General features: G+C 45.8%; 1 protein-coding gene across 3 annotated transcripts in view; it reads left to right on the top strand.

Annotated features, from left to right (window-relative positions):
* The window catches only part of PIGN (phosphatidylinositol glycan anchor biosynthesis class N), an 862,819-nt gene that overhangs the window by 543,670 nt on the left and 302,142 nt on the right, over positions 1-17,007 (top strand). For all 3 annotated transcript variants that reach the window (XM_085606885.1, XM_085606886.1, XM_085606884.1), the window contains one exon: positions 805-916. In XM_085606885.1, coding sequence (XP_085463011.1) covers positions 805-916 — 112 coding nt within the window. The remainder of the gene's footprint in view (positions 1-804; positions 917-17,007) is intronic.

Below are 17,007 nucleotides of genomic sequence, written 5' to 3'. Positions count from 1 at the left end.
ATGTACACATTGAAATGGCGCAAGGGGCGCGAGCACTGGAGTTCGAGGGCTAGGTAATTACCGCAGCATGTGGGTACCAAGGTACAGGTGGCGCAGGTCCATCGTACCTCTCTGGTGTGGTTCTTGTATTTTTACCGCTGCGCCATAGCCATAGTTCAGGAATTGAGAGGGGCCCGAGTCTTTATGAGCGCGTTCACAAAGAAACTACTGCCTCGAGCCTAATTAACACGGCACCAAGCACCAGCTGTACACGTTACATGCAAGCGCCAAAAGCCCTGCGGATGCCCAAATGCTGCGTTTTTAACGAGTGAATGTTCACGAAAGTGAAACTGCATGCTGACTTGCGAGGGAAGGGGGACAGGAGATGTGCACGCCGCGTGGCTGTAAGCGCGTACACCAACTCAAATCCGCCAAGAGCCTGCGCGTGCCCATCTCCTGTCCCACTTCCGAGGCAAGTCAGCAACAATAGATCTCGCTGGCGACAGCGCTTCGCGCTGCGTTCGCCAGGCGAGACCTAAAAAGGAGCAAATCCTCCATGTCAAGTATTGCTTTGCAGAATATATGCGAACATTATTCAATATCATCGAAAACACGAGTAGGGCCTTGGCTCTCAGGTTGCCGTATTATTAGTGCACGTGCGTCGTCATGTCTTGGTTTCAGTCAAAGTTGTGTTATAAGTGCGCGTGCGTCGTCATGTCTCTGTTTCAGTCAAAGTTGTGTTATAAGTGCACGTGCGTCGTCATGTCTCTGTTTCAGTCAGTTGCCGTAGATGGTCACAGTTGTATCTGTGTGTTTGTTTTGCAGCACGGTTGCAGGTGTGCTGACGCTGCTGATGGGCACCGCCTGCGTGGCAGCCCTTTGGAACAGCCAACACCGATACGTCACGAGCTACGCTCTGCATATCCACGTGGGCCAGGTCAGTTGCTCTCCTCTCTTGTCTGACAAGGCTACAGAGACTAAATGTTTGCTAATGACGTTGGATGCGCGAAGCACGCGCATCAGTTCACCTGAGCCCAACGTTGTAAATATGTATTCTACTCCTGCACTTTGTTTTTTGCGTTTGCCACCTCTTATTTTACTTTTCTAACTATCCCGATTGTATCTGTAACCTGTAAGTATGTAAATCTCCTTATGTAACGTGCTTGGTTCTATTTTAAAGCGCTCCGACACCTTTGGAAAAGTCCACGCTATATAAAAATGCATTAAATAAATAAATAAATGAATAAATTAACTTAGGCACCCCTGCATCATATGGTTTCCTTTGCGCATGCAAAATGGTATGCTGGAAGGTACAGAGGAACATGGTGCTTCTAGTTACTGTTGTGAAGAGCTTTGAACTGGTTGGTAATCTTTGGGTATTGCAGAGCGAGATGGCTAAATAAAGGTGGCATTAGAGAAATTGCGAGCATTGTTGAATTCCATGTAGGCCGCGCTTACTTTGTAAAATAATGAGTTCCTGTGAAGAGCGGCCAATGCCCAGTGCAGCTAAATGTCGGCGCGCCGAATTCTAAGGCTGTTTATTATTGAATTCACATCACGCCTCTTTAACCCACTGCTAGACACCCTCTGCCAATTTCTTTTACTCTCTTGTTCTCTGTGATTGTCTGATGTCGAAAAATAAGTGCCGGTCTGTTAAAAAAGAAAAAAAAGTGCCGGTGGCCCCCATCGGCTCCAATTAAGTACTGCCTTGAGGACAGTTTCAGCAGTTCCGGATCACTCGCCCCCATCACGCATGTGTGGCACGGGTGAGTACCAGGGATAGATTATGTATAGGGTGACCACCTGGCAACACAGTGAATTCAGGACAGTGACAGTAAAAATTCAGGACAGAGGATCAAACTTCAGGACAAAAATTGAGGACAAAGTGTCAAACTTCAGGACAAAAATTCAGGGCAAATGGTCAAACTTCAGGACAAAAATTCAGGACGAAGGCTAATTTTTACTGACACATTTAGCGAGTTGCGAAATTATAAAATAGACAAGTTAACAGAAGTACAAGCCAAAATAGGTGTAATGTATCTTCCAACACCACAATAGGTTTATGCTCTTTAGTTGTATTACACATTGGAGCAATGAGCAAATGTTTTCATATAGTTCGACGTATTTAAAGATGAAAAAACTAGCAAATATTTACAGTCCAAGCAGAATTAGACAGCCGACCATGAATGACAGTGCAAGGAGCAGCGCTGAGCTTCTGAATGTAGATTTGGAGTTCACATGCAGTAGCACTAGTAGAGAGTGAGAAACTGAGAGAACAATTATGGTGAGAAAGCAGGAGAGAAGGATATACGCAGAGACGGAATGACAGAAGGTTGGACCAGTGAGAGTGACCAGTGAGAGAAGAAAGTAAGGGAGGGCAGCTCAGCTAAGAGAGTGAAAGAATAGATGATGAAAGAAAAGAGGCTTACAGAAGAAGATGGGGCAGAGAAAGGAGTGGAAAACAGATACAGAAAGATGCTGAGGGTGAAGGTTGAAAGGAGAAAAACGGTAGAGGGGCAAATAAAAGGCGAGGTTGAGGTAACAGAAAAATCATGTTTTGTAATGAGAGAGGCAGAGACGAATGGAAAGGTAGGGGAGAGTAGGGAACAGATAGAGAAAAGGGAAAAAAGAGAGAAAGAGGTTGAACAGGCAGAGAGCAGCGAGATTAAGTGAGAGTTCACTTTGTAACTTGCATGGCCCCTAGCAATATACTTTGCTAAGGGAGCTGAGGGGGATAGCGCACATGTTGCTGATATCTGTGTAGTACTCTGTTTGCGGGTCCTGCACAAAAATGAAAGTGGGCAGTATGTACTGAGAATGACATTCCCAAGCGTTCCTAATTTTACCAAAATAGATCCCGTATTTTTGTTAAAAGCAACCACTCCTGAGCAGTTGCCCTGATCTTCAGCAGCCTCAGGCTCAAAAAGAAAGAGAGGGTCTGCTATGATGTGAAGCAAGAGGAGGGACAAGCTGCTAAAGAAGGAATAAGCCCTCTCTCCAGGGTGTCTGTTACATGAAAAATGTAAATGTCTGCAATTAGTTAATCAGCAAGTCTAAGAGCTGCTGGGAAATCTGTTATATACTGTGTGAAGTACACTTGTAGGTCGAGCATGCCAGACAATTCAATAACTTACAGGGTCTTATAACCTGCCATTTCTTACCTTTGGTTGCCTTTATTGTCAGTCTGATTTGCTAACTTTTTTCAATAGCTTTCATTGCTCCAGCTTGTCCATCTTGTATCTGCCCCTCCCTTAGAGCATGCCCTGCTTACCATCTCTCTTATTGGCTGGCGTCTATCCTTCCACTGATCACTGTTAGCAAAAAAATGTTCACTTTTGGGTTAAGCACTCCATGTGAGTGCATGTGTTTTTTAGCTCTCCTTCTCACATCTGTGTGCTCGCCCCAAATGCCCACCCCTGTGCTATGTTTCTCTCTTATGTACTTCTCATCCACCCTCCTCACACTCAGTGTTGTTCTTGCCCTCGTGTGCATCTCTGCCCCAGCTTTTGATGCTGTCATTTTTGGGTGCTTCTTGTTTTCTTCTCCCCCTGTGCTCCATGTTCTTCTCTCCCCTGTCCCCCTGTTCTGTGTTCTTCACTCCTTGTTTGTTTCTCCCCCGGCTCTTGGTGTTGCTCACTCCTGTGTGTGATGCTTCTTCTTCTGCACTCCTTTTCTCTCCTCCATTTCGCCAACCAATCCATTTATAAGCACCCAAAAACAATGGTTGTTTATTCCAACCTTTTGTGAAGCATTGCTTGGTTGGTATCAGGTGATTCATTTTGGGAGAGCTTTATGGTAAATAAAGCCTTTAATAACCTGTAGGCCAGTAATATTGGATAGGACAGAAAAATCAATTTATTCCACTGCATCTCACCTAAAACTGCCTACTGATCCCCAGGACCCTTTCTCTCATTTCCACTCTCTGGCCCTTTGAGACTCCTGCTCAGAGACATCCCTGATGATCCTGCTCACAGAGAGAACCCAAGAGGCTTCTGCTCACTTAAGGTGTCCTTGCAATTCTGTTCACTCCCTGGTGTCTTGGAATCCTGCTCGATGGTAGTTCCCCCTAGATCCCTGTTTACCGTTAGGCCCTGGATCTCTTGCTAACTCTTACCTGGAAGCTCCTGCTTACCCACAGGTCAGGGAAGACCATGCCACCATGAGATTACTCAATGCTTCTGTTTACTCCCACCATTCCTGCTGCTCTACACACACGAAGACCCTGAGTTTCCCACTCACCACTAGATTTCTAAAGCTCCTTCTGACTCCTAGGCCCCACAGTTCGCTCTTAGGTAGGGGTGGGCGGAATTTGCGTAGTCGCGCTACCCAAAGCTCCACGTAACGGTAAAAAATCTCCGCAAGCACGCAGAGTTCCGCGAGGACGCGGAATTGCTTGTTCCGCCCGTTCGCGATGTGTTTTTCCAGTTCGCGAATGCTTTTTGCGTGTTCGGGGGGAAATATCTCGCAAACTTGCCAATGTGGTCGCCAATTGGCGCGGCCATCTTCTTTCACTTGTCCCGCCCGTTCGCGATGCGTGTTTCCTCTCGCGGGATTGTGCGGCCGGCTACCAAAATCTTGTGGCGTACGCGAACAGATAGGAAAACTCATCTGCGAACGCAGGGATCCCGGTAAGTCATTCTTGCGCGCATTTTGAAAGCGCGAACAAGGGTAAAATTCTGCAACATCTTGGAATTTGGGCAATTCCGCGTTCTCCGTGGAACGCGGAATTGCCCAAATTTCGCAAATTCCGCGAACGGAATGGAATTTACCGCCCAGGCCTACTCATAGGTTCCCAGCATATGCTCAATTTAGGTCCTGAAGGCTCCAGTTTACACTGAGGCCTCAAAGGCCCGGGCCTCAATCTTAGTTCCCAGAGGCTCCTACTCACCCTGCTCAACCTTAAGTTCTGTTGCACCCCTCACGCTAAGGTTCCTGAAGTTTCTGTTCTCTTTCAGCTCCTAAGGCTACTGCTCTACTGCAGGTCATTAAATCTTCTCCTCTCTTGCCTGTCCCTGAAGGTCCTGTGCACACTGCAGGTCACTGAACTTCCTGGTCACTTACATGTGCACAAACTCTATGCTGACGCTGTTTACTCAAAGACATACATGATCTCCTTGTTTACTTTTTCTCATTTCTCAGGTGTTGACTGAAATATCACTCCACTGCATGAGACTAACTTCTTCTTATCCCCAAGTGCAGCAGCGCTTTAGGTGCTCAGACTCTCTGCCCTCTCTGAAGGGGCTGTGAGGTCTGCTAGCTTCTGTCATCTGCCCCTTCCTGCAGTTGGAAGCTTCCCAATGCTCATTTTCAAGTCAGTGGAGTTTCTGAGAGTGGCCAAGAGCGAGACTGGTGATCATCCCATTTGGAGGTCTGAAGCAAACATCACAGAACATAGGTTTTATACAGTCAGATATACTAGAAAGCATTACTCTCACCTATGAATAAAACAGATTTCCCAGCATAGAGGAATTACATTTTTTGCCAAACATGCAAAAACCCTGAATGATTTAAGTGCCTGTGGCAGACTTTTCTTTGCAAATGTTTGGTCACAGTTTGGACTCTGGCAGGGCCAACTCATCCTTTCAAGACTTAAATAGTTACCACTGATGAGAGTACTGCCAACAGATATATGAAGGTATTAAAGATTGTAATTGCCAAGGCCCTGCATGTCATGTGCGACACCTCTAGTTATACCCCAAAGTGAAACTACATTAAGCCATATGTCCCAGAATACAATGTTCCAGTCGTGTAACAGAAAATGATAGCTCCCCCCCACGGGACATTGTTGGGGACCCTAAGCCTCCCATATCTCACAGATATTCATAGACCTTTGACTGAATAGGGGCCCTCTGAAGAGTGGTCCCTTCCTCCACAGTACCACAGGAACTGCTGGACCCTGCATTACACACCTGCAATGCTCTGCGAGTATAAAAAATGATAGAATGTGAAGAGCATGGCCTGGAGACACATAGCATTTGTTAAAGAGCGTGAAACCCGGTGTGCTCTCTTGTCAGCCCTCTTGCTATACCTCCATCATCCTCACCAATTAGTGTTTCTTGGCAGCACTCTATGATAAGGTTGTTTTCAGTTATCGCGATACGTCGCCTCAAGAATGAGGTCTGTCTTGCTAGCTTAAATAAGGTTTTCCAGCACACATTGGCGCTAATCCTGATTGATGTGGCTTTATAAAAAAGTAACGCATTGCAGTGCATAGCGCTGGCTCGCATTACCGTCAGATAGGTGTTACATGGGTGGTGCGTGGGCGTTCCCATGCATCTCGATGTAAACCCACATTTACATAGACTAGTAAACAAGGGTTTGTGCCAAAATAGTGTGCCTATCTGAGGTAGGTGTAACACTGAGAAATATCTTTATTCCTCCTCGTTACTTCCTCTTTGCATGTGTGCTGCATTGTGCAGCACACATGCAAAGAGGAAATAGCCGCAAAGGATAGGTTTCCCTTCTGGGATAAAAAACGTACTCGACCACAATGTTTTGGTGTTAGGCAGCCACAAGTGCCCCAGTGCTAGGAGAGAGCAGAACTGCGCCATATCTTTGAAAATACGGTGCTGTTGTGCTCTTTCCGTTTTCAGGCAGCATATCACAGAACTGCACTTGCTGCGCCGTGTTGCATGAAATGTTAGTAAATATACCCATCATAATTTTGGCACCGGTGTCCAGACATAAATTTGGTCTTATACAACACTTTGCTGCCTTTTTGGCTAGGGTCACACTACAGAAATAACGTATACATACATACAGATAGAACATCACAGTTTGTTAAGAAAAAAAGGCTATTTTTCAAAGAATGAGGGAGAAATGTATCCAAGGCTCCAGCTTGGGGCATTTGTTTGGCAAGTTACAGTGTGGCACAGCAAGATTTTGGGATTAGTGCACATCGGTTTTGTTATGTTAGACATGTCTATTTGTGCTCTTCGTTCTCCATTAACTGGAAATGTTGAAATAAAAACAATACAGAAACACAGGTTATAATAAATTAAAATCCCTCAGTTCATAGGCCATGCCCTCCTACTAGTCCGCCCTACATTCATCTCCTGAGTGCCTTTACCTCAGGGCCTGGGGCATAGCCCAGGCTGCAGAAATGATTGCTATGACCCTGGCATGGCTGGCTTTAGTGATTGAGGCACCCAGTGGGACAGTCTTTGTTGATGCACCCTCCCGCGAAAGCAGTTGCATATTGCAAAACGATGGGGACCCACTGCAGAATGTGATGGAGGGGCCCTGAAGTTTCCCATATCTCACAGGTGTACATTAGCTGTGGGCTGTATGGGACCTTCTGAAGGTTTGGGGTTCCCATGAAGGGTTAGCCCCCCATCTCGCACTGCTGGGAATGCAGAGGCCTTTATTACACACCCATTCACCAAATATCTCCTTTTGCACTCTTCCCTCGCTATCAACCTCCATTAGTGTCCCTCATCTCTATATAGACCTCGTGCATTTCATTTCTTTTACAGTGCTACTCATCCCAATGTAGGGTGTCCAGTGATTTACTTCACACACATTATTCGGAGACAATGACTCATATAAGTGTGTAAGTCAATGTATAGGAAATGTTACTTAAGACAATGAGGGCTGCAAGGTGTAGGAGTCGCATGTCATCCATACTGGTAGGTACTATATGCAGGACCTCTGGACTTATGCTGCAGGGGAGGGCCATATTATGCTGCAGGGTTGACTAAATTATTTGGCAAGAAAACAGAAATATGCAGCGTAATGCTGCAAATTTTGGGATAGTATTTCTTCATTATTTTCTCATTTTTACACTTTTTAACATTTTCTGGGCATAGGGTGCTCCTCATTAGAAGCAGTTTAACACCCAAATATAGCAATGTGCAAATGAAAGGTGACCAGTCAACCTTTGCAGCATGTGTCACTGCATTTTAGTTAATTTTGTAACCATTTGAGCTAGAAACTATTTTATCAAATTCAAATCTTCAATGTATGCAGTTGATGGTGGATTATGGGGCAAATGCGGTAATCCATAATCATGTGAAAAATGTTGCAGCCGCACAATCGCATTATTCCAGTGGCTTGCCCTGGAGAAACACAAACTCGGATTTAAAACGTAACATAGCGGTTGGGGTTGTCCTAACTAAAAAAATATTTATTATTATCCAAATGAATTCTTTGATCTGCGTGTTACACTTTGTGCTTTGCAAGAGGCTCATTATCCCTCTGTACTTCTTTATGATGAGTCAAAACTGGGATTAGTGAGAACCCAGATCTCTCCAAGAGATACATTAATCAACGTTAAATAGACATTTTTGTTATGGCTTGAGAATTGCAGGCGCGCAAAGCACTCAGAAGTCTTTGCCTTTAATCCTGTCGGATATTTTAAAATGTAGCATGGCTCCTCAACAAAAGCAGAATGACGTGCCTTAGGCACACCACATGTTGTAACTACTACAATAGGGCCATTGTCATTCTTTATGTAATAATCAACCGAAGTCAGAATGACAGTGGCCCAGCCCACAGTCTGTGCCAGGTCAGTGAGGGGCGGCTGCAGTCTTCAGAGATTAAAAGAGAAGTGTGACCTGGCCCTGATAGTCAGAACATTTAAACTCTTGGGGCTTCTCGCAGTGGAACAGCACAGCTTGCTACAATCCCCAAAATTATGGACAAAAGGCGTTCGTAAAAGGAATGACGACGGACAATGGGCGTGACTCCAAAATAACGGACGATGCATGAAATTTACAGACAGTTGGTCACCCTAATTATGTAACAAAAGTGACTGGTGTGCAAATGTGCATTTCGGTGGTGCGTGTTTCAACAGTGAATTTTGTAATCAAGGCAGGTGATCAGAGTAAGAATGCGGGTCTGTATGCTTGTGTGACTTAAAATGTACCGTTGAACTTACAGCTTTAGAGAACTTTTTTTGGGGTGTAGTTTTTATTGGCATTTGTAACCGGCTATATTACAATTTGACAATGTGCAGCCCATAATGCCATAGTACAGTTCAGTAACAGCCCCTTATCAAAAACAACATTACCACCCGATCAACATCCATCTGGATAGGTTGTTCACAACATCTCTTACCCAGTGTGACAGCGACTGGGGCAGGCCGGTCCTCTATTCCCCAGACATCCTGTATCACGTTCCTACCTCTGATAGGTCACAGCACCATCATGCCTGTCTTCACAATCACACCCCAGTCTACCCCTCCTCAGGGGGCTTACATCCTCAGGTTCCAGCAACTCAGTTAACATACCCCCCCACGCCTGCATATCATCCGCCAATTTGTTATCTCTCCGGGTCCTCCGCATGTGTCTTTCCTCAGCTGCCGTACACTCTTCCATATTTTGCAACCAGTCCACTAACCTAGGAGTATCCCTCGACATCCATTTAATTGCAATTCTGCATTTATCCAGCGCCAACCCTAGCATCAAGTACCGCCTGCAGAGTTTTTTCTTCTTACTGTTTGGAATCTTACACTGGAGGAAACCCTTACTACTCAAAGTGAGTTCCCATCCTGAGGCCCTCTCCAGCCCAGTTACCACTGCCTGCCAGTAGTCTCCGATAGCCGGGCACCCCCACACCGTATGCATAAAATCAGCATCTGCCCTGTCACAGAGTGGACAGGAGGACGGATGCCCTGGATACATAGTGTGCAGTCGTTTGGGGACCAGATATACCTGGTTCACAAAATTGAACTGGATTAGATTCAACCGGGCATTAGTGGATTATCCCCGAACCCCTTTGTGGAGAGACTTCCAGTCTGCCTCTGTTAATTGCTCCACCATGGCCTCATGCCACTTATGTTCAATCGCAAGGGCAGGCACATGTGTATCTTCTCGCTGTACCCCATACACATTAGAGACAGAGTAGGGCCACCAATGTCTGTGATTCTTGTGACACCGCTGGGAAGGAGGGCCATATACCCCTCACTGTGGCCACGATCTTGGCGTATTGTAAGAATTGCTCCCTACTCAGGTCAGGAGTAGCCACTGTGTCCGTCAAAGTAATGAACCTGTCATTAGGGTATAGATCTCACTATGTCTCACAGCCCTGCCGCTCTGCAGTGGTGCACCGACTTCAGCCGCCCAATTTGTGCAAAGGATCTCTGAGTTCATACACCCAAGTCTAGGGGATACGGCACGCGCTTCAACACCTTCCAGATCGCCTGTTCCACAACAAACGTCTCTGTTGTCTCGACCCCCAACATTAGTAGTTCCGACAGAGAGGTTTCCCCATGCGTACCATCTAATAGCCGATTCTCCCAGTTACCTCCCGTCCAATCAGTGCTCAGCATGCTGCATTTGGGCCACCAGATAGTACAGCTCCATCCAGGGCACCTCAATACCGCCCTTCTTCCAGGTTCACTTAAGTGTAGCATGCCCAACCCTCTTCCTCCCCGTGGCCCACAGCAGGTCTACTATAAGCCTGTCCTTGAAGGTCTGCCTGGGTATGTTGAAAAGTGTGCCCTGAAAAGTATACAGACACCTGGGTAATAAGATCATCGCGACCAGTGCAAATTTCTCCATCAGAGAGTGTCTAAGGGTCTTCAAGAATGGATCGAGTACTGGAGTCCTACCAATACCCTGCCTGTATTAAACTTGTGAAATGCCTCACAGTCTCTTTTTAGCCGTATTTCGAGGTATCGTACTCTGTTGAGCTCCCAAGGGAGACCCACCCGCGGGAGCTCTCGCAACAGCTGTTCTGGCAAAGCACCCAATGGGAACACCTTGGACTTCACATTATTCAAGCGCAACCCTGACACTTCCCCAGATTTTGCCAGGGCCGGCAACAATATAGGAGCTGAATATTCCAGTTGGTGCAAATATAGCCCATCATCTGCGTATAAGGGCACCAAATGTGTGGTTGATCCCACCTGCTCATCCCATCCACGCAACACCATCCACAACCTATACATGGGGAGTTCCATTGCCATAGCGTACAGCAGCGGTGATAGTGAGCAGCCTTGTCGGGTCCCCCTAATAAGCGAAAAGCTCCCCCGCACCCTCCCTCCAACACGCACTATTACCATTGGTACACTGTATAGTAACTGCACCCACCACTGAAAAGAGCCCCAACCCCCATTCTGCTCAACACCTTCCTCAAGCACCACCACTCCACAGAATAAAAAGCTTGCTCAATATCCAACAGAACCAGTGCATACCTATCCACAGCTAACAGCGGTGCATGCAGCACCATCGAGAGGTGGCGTAAATTACATAACATATTGAGAAATGGGACAAAGCCACATTGGTCCTCAAGCACCAATAAAGGCAAATGAGGCAGAAAGATCAATTTACGAGGGGGGACTTATAAAGTGGGGGCCCTGGGCAATCATTTGCCCACTGTACATTCTTTAATACGTCTCTGGACTTCTCAGTTTTTCTCACTCTATCTTTTATTAATTTCCCTATCAGAACCTCTCTGCCATCTCTCTTACTCCCTCTATCTGTGACTTATTGTCTCTCTACCCAGTGTCATTTTAAGGAATTCGAGGCCCAGGGGAAGACATATTCATCTATTCTGTGTTAAAGTATAGGTGTAATTCAGTATTGGTAGGCATCATGTAGGCTTGAATTATTATAAAATACATAATATAATTTAAAATTGTTCCAAACTGGGTGCCCCAAAAGATGTCTTACCCAGGACCTCTAATCCTTGAAATGACACTGTGGAAGTGACATCTATTAACCTTTTCAGTGTGGGTCTGATGGCTATGTGGACTAATGCATCCACTGCAGGGGCCTGTGTTCAACCTCTTGGTCACAGGTTCTAATCCTGGCGGGTCCACACAGTCTTTCATTCTTCCAAGGTCAATAAAATGAGCACCATTGAGTTGAGTAACAATAAACATCTGCTGTATTGCCAAGATGCCCTTGGGTGAATGTGCACTGTACAAATATACGTTATGTTTGCGAAACATTCACGGTTTTACGACCACATTGGCAAAGCACCAGAAGAATTTTCTTTTTTGAAAATAATGTTTGGATGAAATTCCAGTGCGTCCCAACATTTTTGTCCCCTCAATCAATGTGATGAGCAGCCATGTCATGTCTAGAAAGCCTACTAGACACCAGGATTTTGTTTTCTTTAAAAATGAGTGTACAGGCCTGCACAGGCATCGGGCCATGCCTTCACCCTGTGAACATCTCCTGCAGTCCATTTGCACCCTTTGGGGGGCACATTGGTGGGGGGGTTAACCCCAATCTAACCCCCTCGGTTGAGCAGAAAGCCCACTAGACACGACGCACAAGAGAAAATATATATACAAAAAAAAAGTGCGAGGGGCAACCCGTCCAGGCATTGGGCCGTGCCCCCACCCCATAACAACACCACTAGTCTCCCCCCCCCCCCTTCATGGGGGGCCGAATTGGAAGGGATTATCCCTCAATTTATCATATAGTGGCAGCATCGGGTCAGAAATCAGGGAAAATGGAATTAAAAAAGATGGGGTGGGAACGGCCTGCCCAGCCATTAGGCCGTGACTCCATCCCGTAATGTACCAAGCAGATTGGGGGTTTACTGTTGGCTGACAATGTCATGGAATCCAAGCAGGGCAGTCCACCCTGGACGTTCCTGAGAGACTAGGGGCCATATGTAGGTAAAACGTGTTTTGCGATTCTCTAATTCCAATTTTTAGGGAATCGCAATTAGAGAATTGCAAAACGCAATGTAGGTAGGATTAGCAAAATATTTTGCGATTCCCACCTATTCCTTACTTGCGAATCCCAAATTGAGATTCGCAAATAAGGAATACCTTGCCATTCATTCCTATGGGCTAGAAGGCCCATAGGAATGAATAGGAAGACATTCTCAATTTGCGATTCACAATTAGAGAATCGCAAATTGAGAATGCAATTTCAAGGTTGCAAGGGTGTCAATAGGACACCCTTTTGAACCCCTGAAATAAACATGTGTGCACATGTGGCGCACATACATGCGCTAAGGGCATGTATGTGCGCCACATGGCACTTTGAAAAATGCAAAAAAGTGCATTTTTCAAAGAAATCGCAAATTACCACCAACCTGAAGTTGGTGGTAATATGCGATTCCTTAAGCCAAAATCGCACAACTTGGGTGCTTCCTACATTGCATTTAAGGAATCGCAATTTGGGATTCCTTAAATGCATTAGCAAAATAAGGAATCGCAAATTTTGCGATTCCTTATATTGCGTGTGGGTTTTTGTGTGCTACATAGCACACTGCCCAAATTGCGATCGCAAACGCTGAATTTTCGGCGAATTTCAGCATTTGCGATCGCAATTTGGCTTCCTACATATGGCCCTAGGTTCCTGAAATGTCCAGATTTCATACTTTACCCTGGATGTCGGCTGAGCGTGTTCCCAAATACCACTGCTACCCACATTACTAAAATGATTTAATTACCACCGTGAAAATGTGATGTCTTCTTGTTGTGTTTTAGGGCCTTTCCTATCACAGGTACGGGGCCCTGAGACAAAAGTATGGTACCTGTGTTATTAGAAGTGTGGGATGCTGGGTAGTTGGGATTTTGTGGATCCATCAATGCCAGTAAAATGCAAGACTTTAGCCAGGGATCCACACAACTCAAACCACCTTGGACTCCCTTGGGTGTTTACTTTACAGAAATGTCTTGGCTTCTGAGATTTGCTTAGGTTGTGGCCGGGCTCCAGCTCAAACATCTCAGCTGCCCATCAGCAAAAGGTGTCAATTTGCAAGGCAAATGTTTGAAGTCTCCACATTGCATTTTAGGGCCTCTCCTGCTTTAGGCATCAGGCCCAGCCACATAAGTAGGGTACCGTTTTTATACGGAGATATGTGAGAATACAGAATATCAGCACATTTTATATTATTGAGTGTCTCTCAATTTTTGGTTTCGAAGTGTAAATCAGGATGTAAGAAAGAACACATTTTGCACAATGCCCGCTGAATCACAAGGTAGTAACAGTAACCTCAAATTCAGTGTTGTGCAATTTGAAACACTTCCTAAACTCAGTATCTTGGACACATTTAAAAAATACATAGTGTTGGTTATGGCCCTTTTTTCAGGGTCCCCCCAAATGTTTTGCCTTTCTCCTCTGTTTTTGATAGTGGCAGCTGGCATCTCCGGGAAGGGGGGTGGGTGCGCGTGCAAAATAAATTAAAAATATTACTCACCAAACTCAACATTGTCCGCTCCAGTCCTCTTCTTTCCTCAGGAAATGGATGCAGCAATTCCCTTGACCAATCCTGGCACTGCTGTCCTGCTGCAGGAGAGCAGTGCCCTTGTTGGAGGGAGTGGCCTCACTCGGTGCTCCACAGCACCCTGGAGGCCTGCACTTGCTCTAACCCAGCTGTCTTAAGATAGCAGGGTTAGAGATGTTTAAACTGCGCATGTGTAGTTGGCCATCACAAGACGGCTGGCCAAAACTATTTGTGCACTTTAAACAGTGCACAGACAGCCCACCCTCCTCCCTGCTGCTGTCACTCAGCAGCGCCCCCACCCCCCTCCTGACGCTCTGTTCATGATGGGTGAAGAAAAAAAAATGGTATTAAATTACCATTTAATTTTTCATCTCTTTGGGGGGATTTTAAGTCAGGCAGTACTCCTCCGCACCAACGTTTTTGACCTTATTTTTGCTGGCTGTAGGACTCTGAGCACTTTATCACTGCTGACCAGTGCTAAAGTGCATGTGCTCTTATATAAATTGTGATGACAATTGATTTATCCATGATTGGTATGCTTGGTTCACTTATAAGTCCCTAGAAAAGTGGCATACCATATATCCAGGGCCAGTAGACTAAATGCTACTTGTGGGCCTGAAGCACTGATTGTGCCACCCACAGGAGTAGCCTTTCAAACCTCACTCAGGCCTGCCACTGCAGGGCCTGTGGGTGCAATTTACCACCACCTTAGCTTGGTATTTGCAACATTCCTTTTATTACATAGCAGTCACCCCTAAAGTAAGCCCTAGGTAGCCCTAAGGGCAGGGTGCTGTGTAAGTAAAAGGTAGGACATGTACCTTTTTGTTTTATATGTCCTGGTAGTGACAACCACCCACGTTCGTTTTCACTACTGCGTGGCCTGCTTCTCTCATAGGTTAACATTGAGAATTCCTTTAATGCACTTTTTAAGTGTAATTCCTGATTGCAGAGGAGTATGTGCTTTATGTTTTATATCATTGGATTGGTAATGACCGATCCTCTTAAGTGGTAAAGTTGGATCTGATATTACCAATCTCAAAATGCCTCTTTTAGAAAGTGGATATTTCTCTGCTCTTAGCTCTCTTGTGTGCCTTACAGCCTGTTTACAATACACATCTGGGGTGGGATGGCAGCTACATTTTGTGCATTCCCTCTAGTCATCCACAAGTACCAGACACTCAGCTGCATCGTTTGCAGAAACAACTGCTATGAGGCTCTGTTAATTCAGAGTCTGACTCTTCCTGACCAGTCCTGGGCCTTCACAGAGTGTCAACAGCCACTTTTGGACAGCCCCACGCATAAGTGTGGTTCGCCGATCAAAAAACGCTGTGTCTGCCTGCTTGAGCGCAGTCCATTGTTTTTTCTGACCTTGCCGAAGTCGCAGCGCCCGAAGGCAGTCCAGCGCGACCTGGCTCACTCAGCACGCAACAAGGAAAGGCGGGCATCTGCCCTCTGTGACTCCAATCACTGCATCTTATCTAGCAAGGGTAGACTCCAGCGATGCGAGTCCCGTTGCCGACGGACTGCTGCAATCCTTCGAGAAAGGTACTGTGCATTTCGGGACTTACGAGGTCCCTGCTGCCCACCAGCGCTTTCTGTGGCAGCCCCGAACGAAGCAAGTAGTTCAGTCTCTTGCAAATTTGACATTGCATTCTAATTGTAATAACTTTGGAGGCATTGCTTTGCTCTGACCCGGGGAGGAAATCTGTTCTCGATCCATGATGTGGATCGCTGTCATTTGCCCAGCGTAACCATAAAGAACCTACTGAAAGCACAAGGACTTTTTCAGCATTGTACATTTTTGAAGTATCCGTAACTTGAGATGCTTCAATTGGATTCTTTTTTGGGGGGGAAATATTTTTATTTGCATTTTTAACCAACATAAGCACATCTGACAAGTCACAGATAATAAACCTCACGTTCAGGCGCCCTCCCCCAGAACAACAGCATCATGGATCTTAATTCCTCAGGATCTAGCCACCACATATAATACGGAAGTCCGCAGTATTCTGCTTTCCCCCAAGAGCACTCCAGATGGTTCGGTCCCGCCCCCCGCCTCCCAACAACTTGAGACATATCCTCAGTCCTCAGGACTCCCAGTGCGTCAATCTGATCCCAAACCGCCGTCAAGGCTATGGTATCTCCTCCAATTACCCCATACTCTATGGAATTTCCGAGGGCACCCTCTAGCTTTATATGTGACCCTTTCGGCCGCCATGTACATATCCATCCTTCTTCTTCATTCCTCGGCCCGGGGTGCCGCAGGGGCTCCCCATGCTCGCGCCACGCTTCAATTGGATTCTTATCATTTTTATCTTGTTTTGAAGAGTAAAAGAGATACTATTTTCATACCTCATTGAGAAGTTTTTTTGTGGTGTTTTCACTGTGTTAATGTACCATGTATGCCCAACTGCTTTACACATTGCCTCTTATGTTAAGCCTGACTGCTCTGTGCCAAGCTACCAGAGGGTGAGCACGGGCTGTTTTAAGTGTGTGATCGACTTACCCTGACTAGAATTGCAGTCCCTACTTGGACAGGGTGCATACCTCTGCCAACTGGTGACCTGATTTCTAACACATAGGTTTTCTTCATACTCATTTTTTAATCATTGGATTTTATCATATGAATTTTTGCATGGTCATACACAATGTAAACTCGTTATAAGCCTTCGCTCAGTTGTTGGATCTGGGTATCGTGTGTTTTTTGGGCAACCAACAAACTCTATATACCACGGCAAGCAGAGGGGTCTGAAGGATGTAACTGTATATATTCATCCACAGATAACGCGGCACTCAGGGAATCGTAGTGTGAATCCTTTAATCATCCATAATGTGAGAGCAATATATATGAAAAATGACCATCCTTTTTTTTTTATTGTTTTCGACTTCACC

The sequence above is a fragment of the Triturus cristatus genome, chromosome 5_2, assembly GCF_964204655.1.
Source record: "Triturus cristatus chromosome 5_2, aTriCri1.1, whole genome shotgun sequence".
In the NCBI taxonomy this organism is placed as follows: domain Eukaryota; kingdom Metazoa; phylum Chordata; class Amphibia; order Caudata; family Salamandridae; genus Triturus; species Triturus cristatus.
Note: the sequence above shows the minus strand (reverse complement) of the source record. Positions and strands in the feature narration are given on the sequence as shown.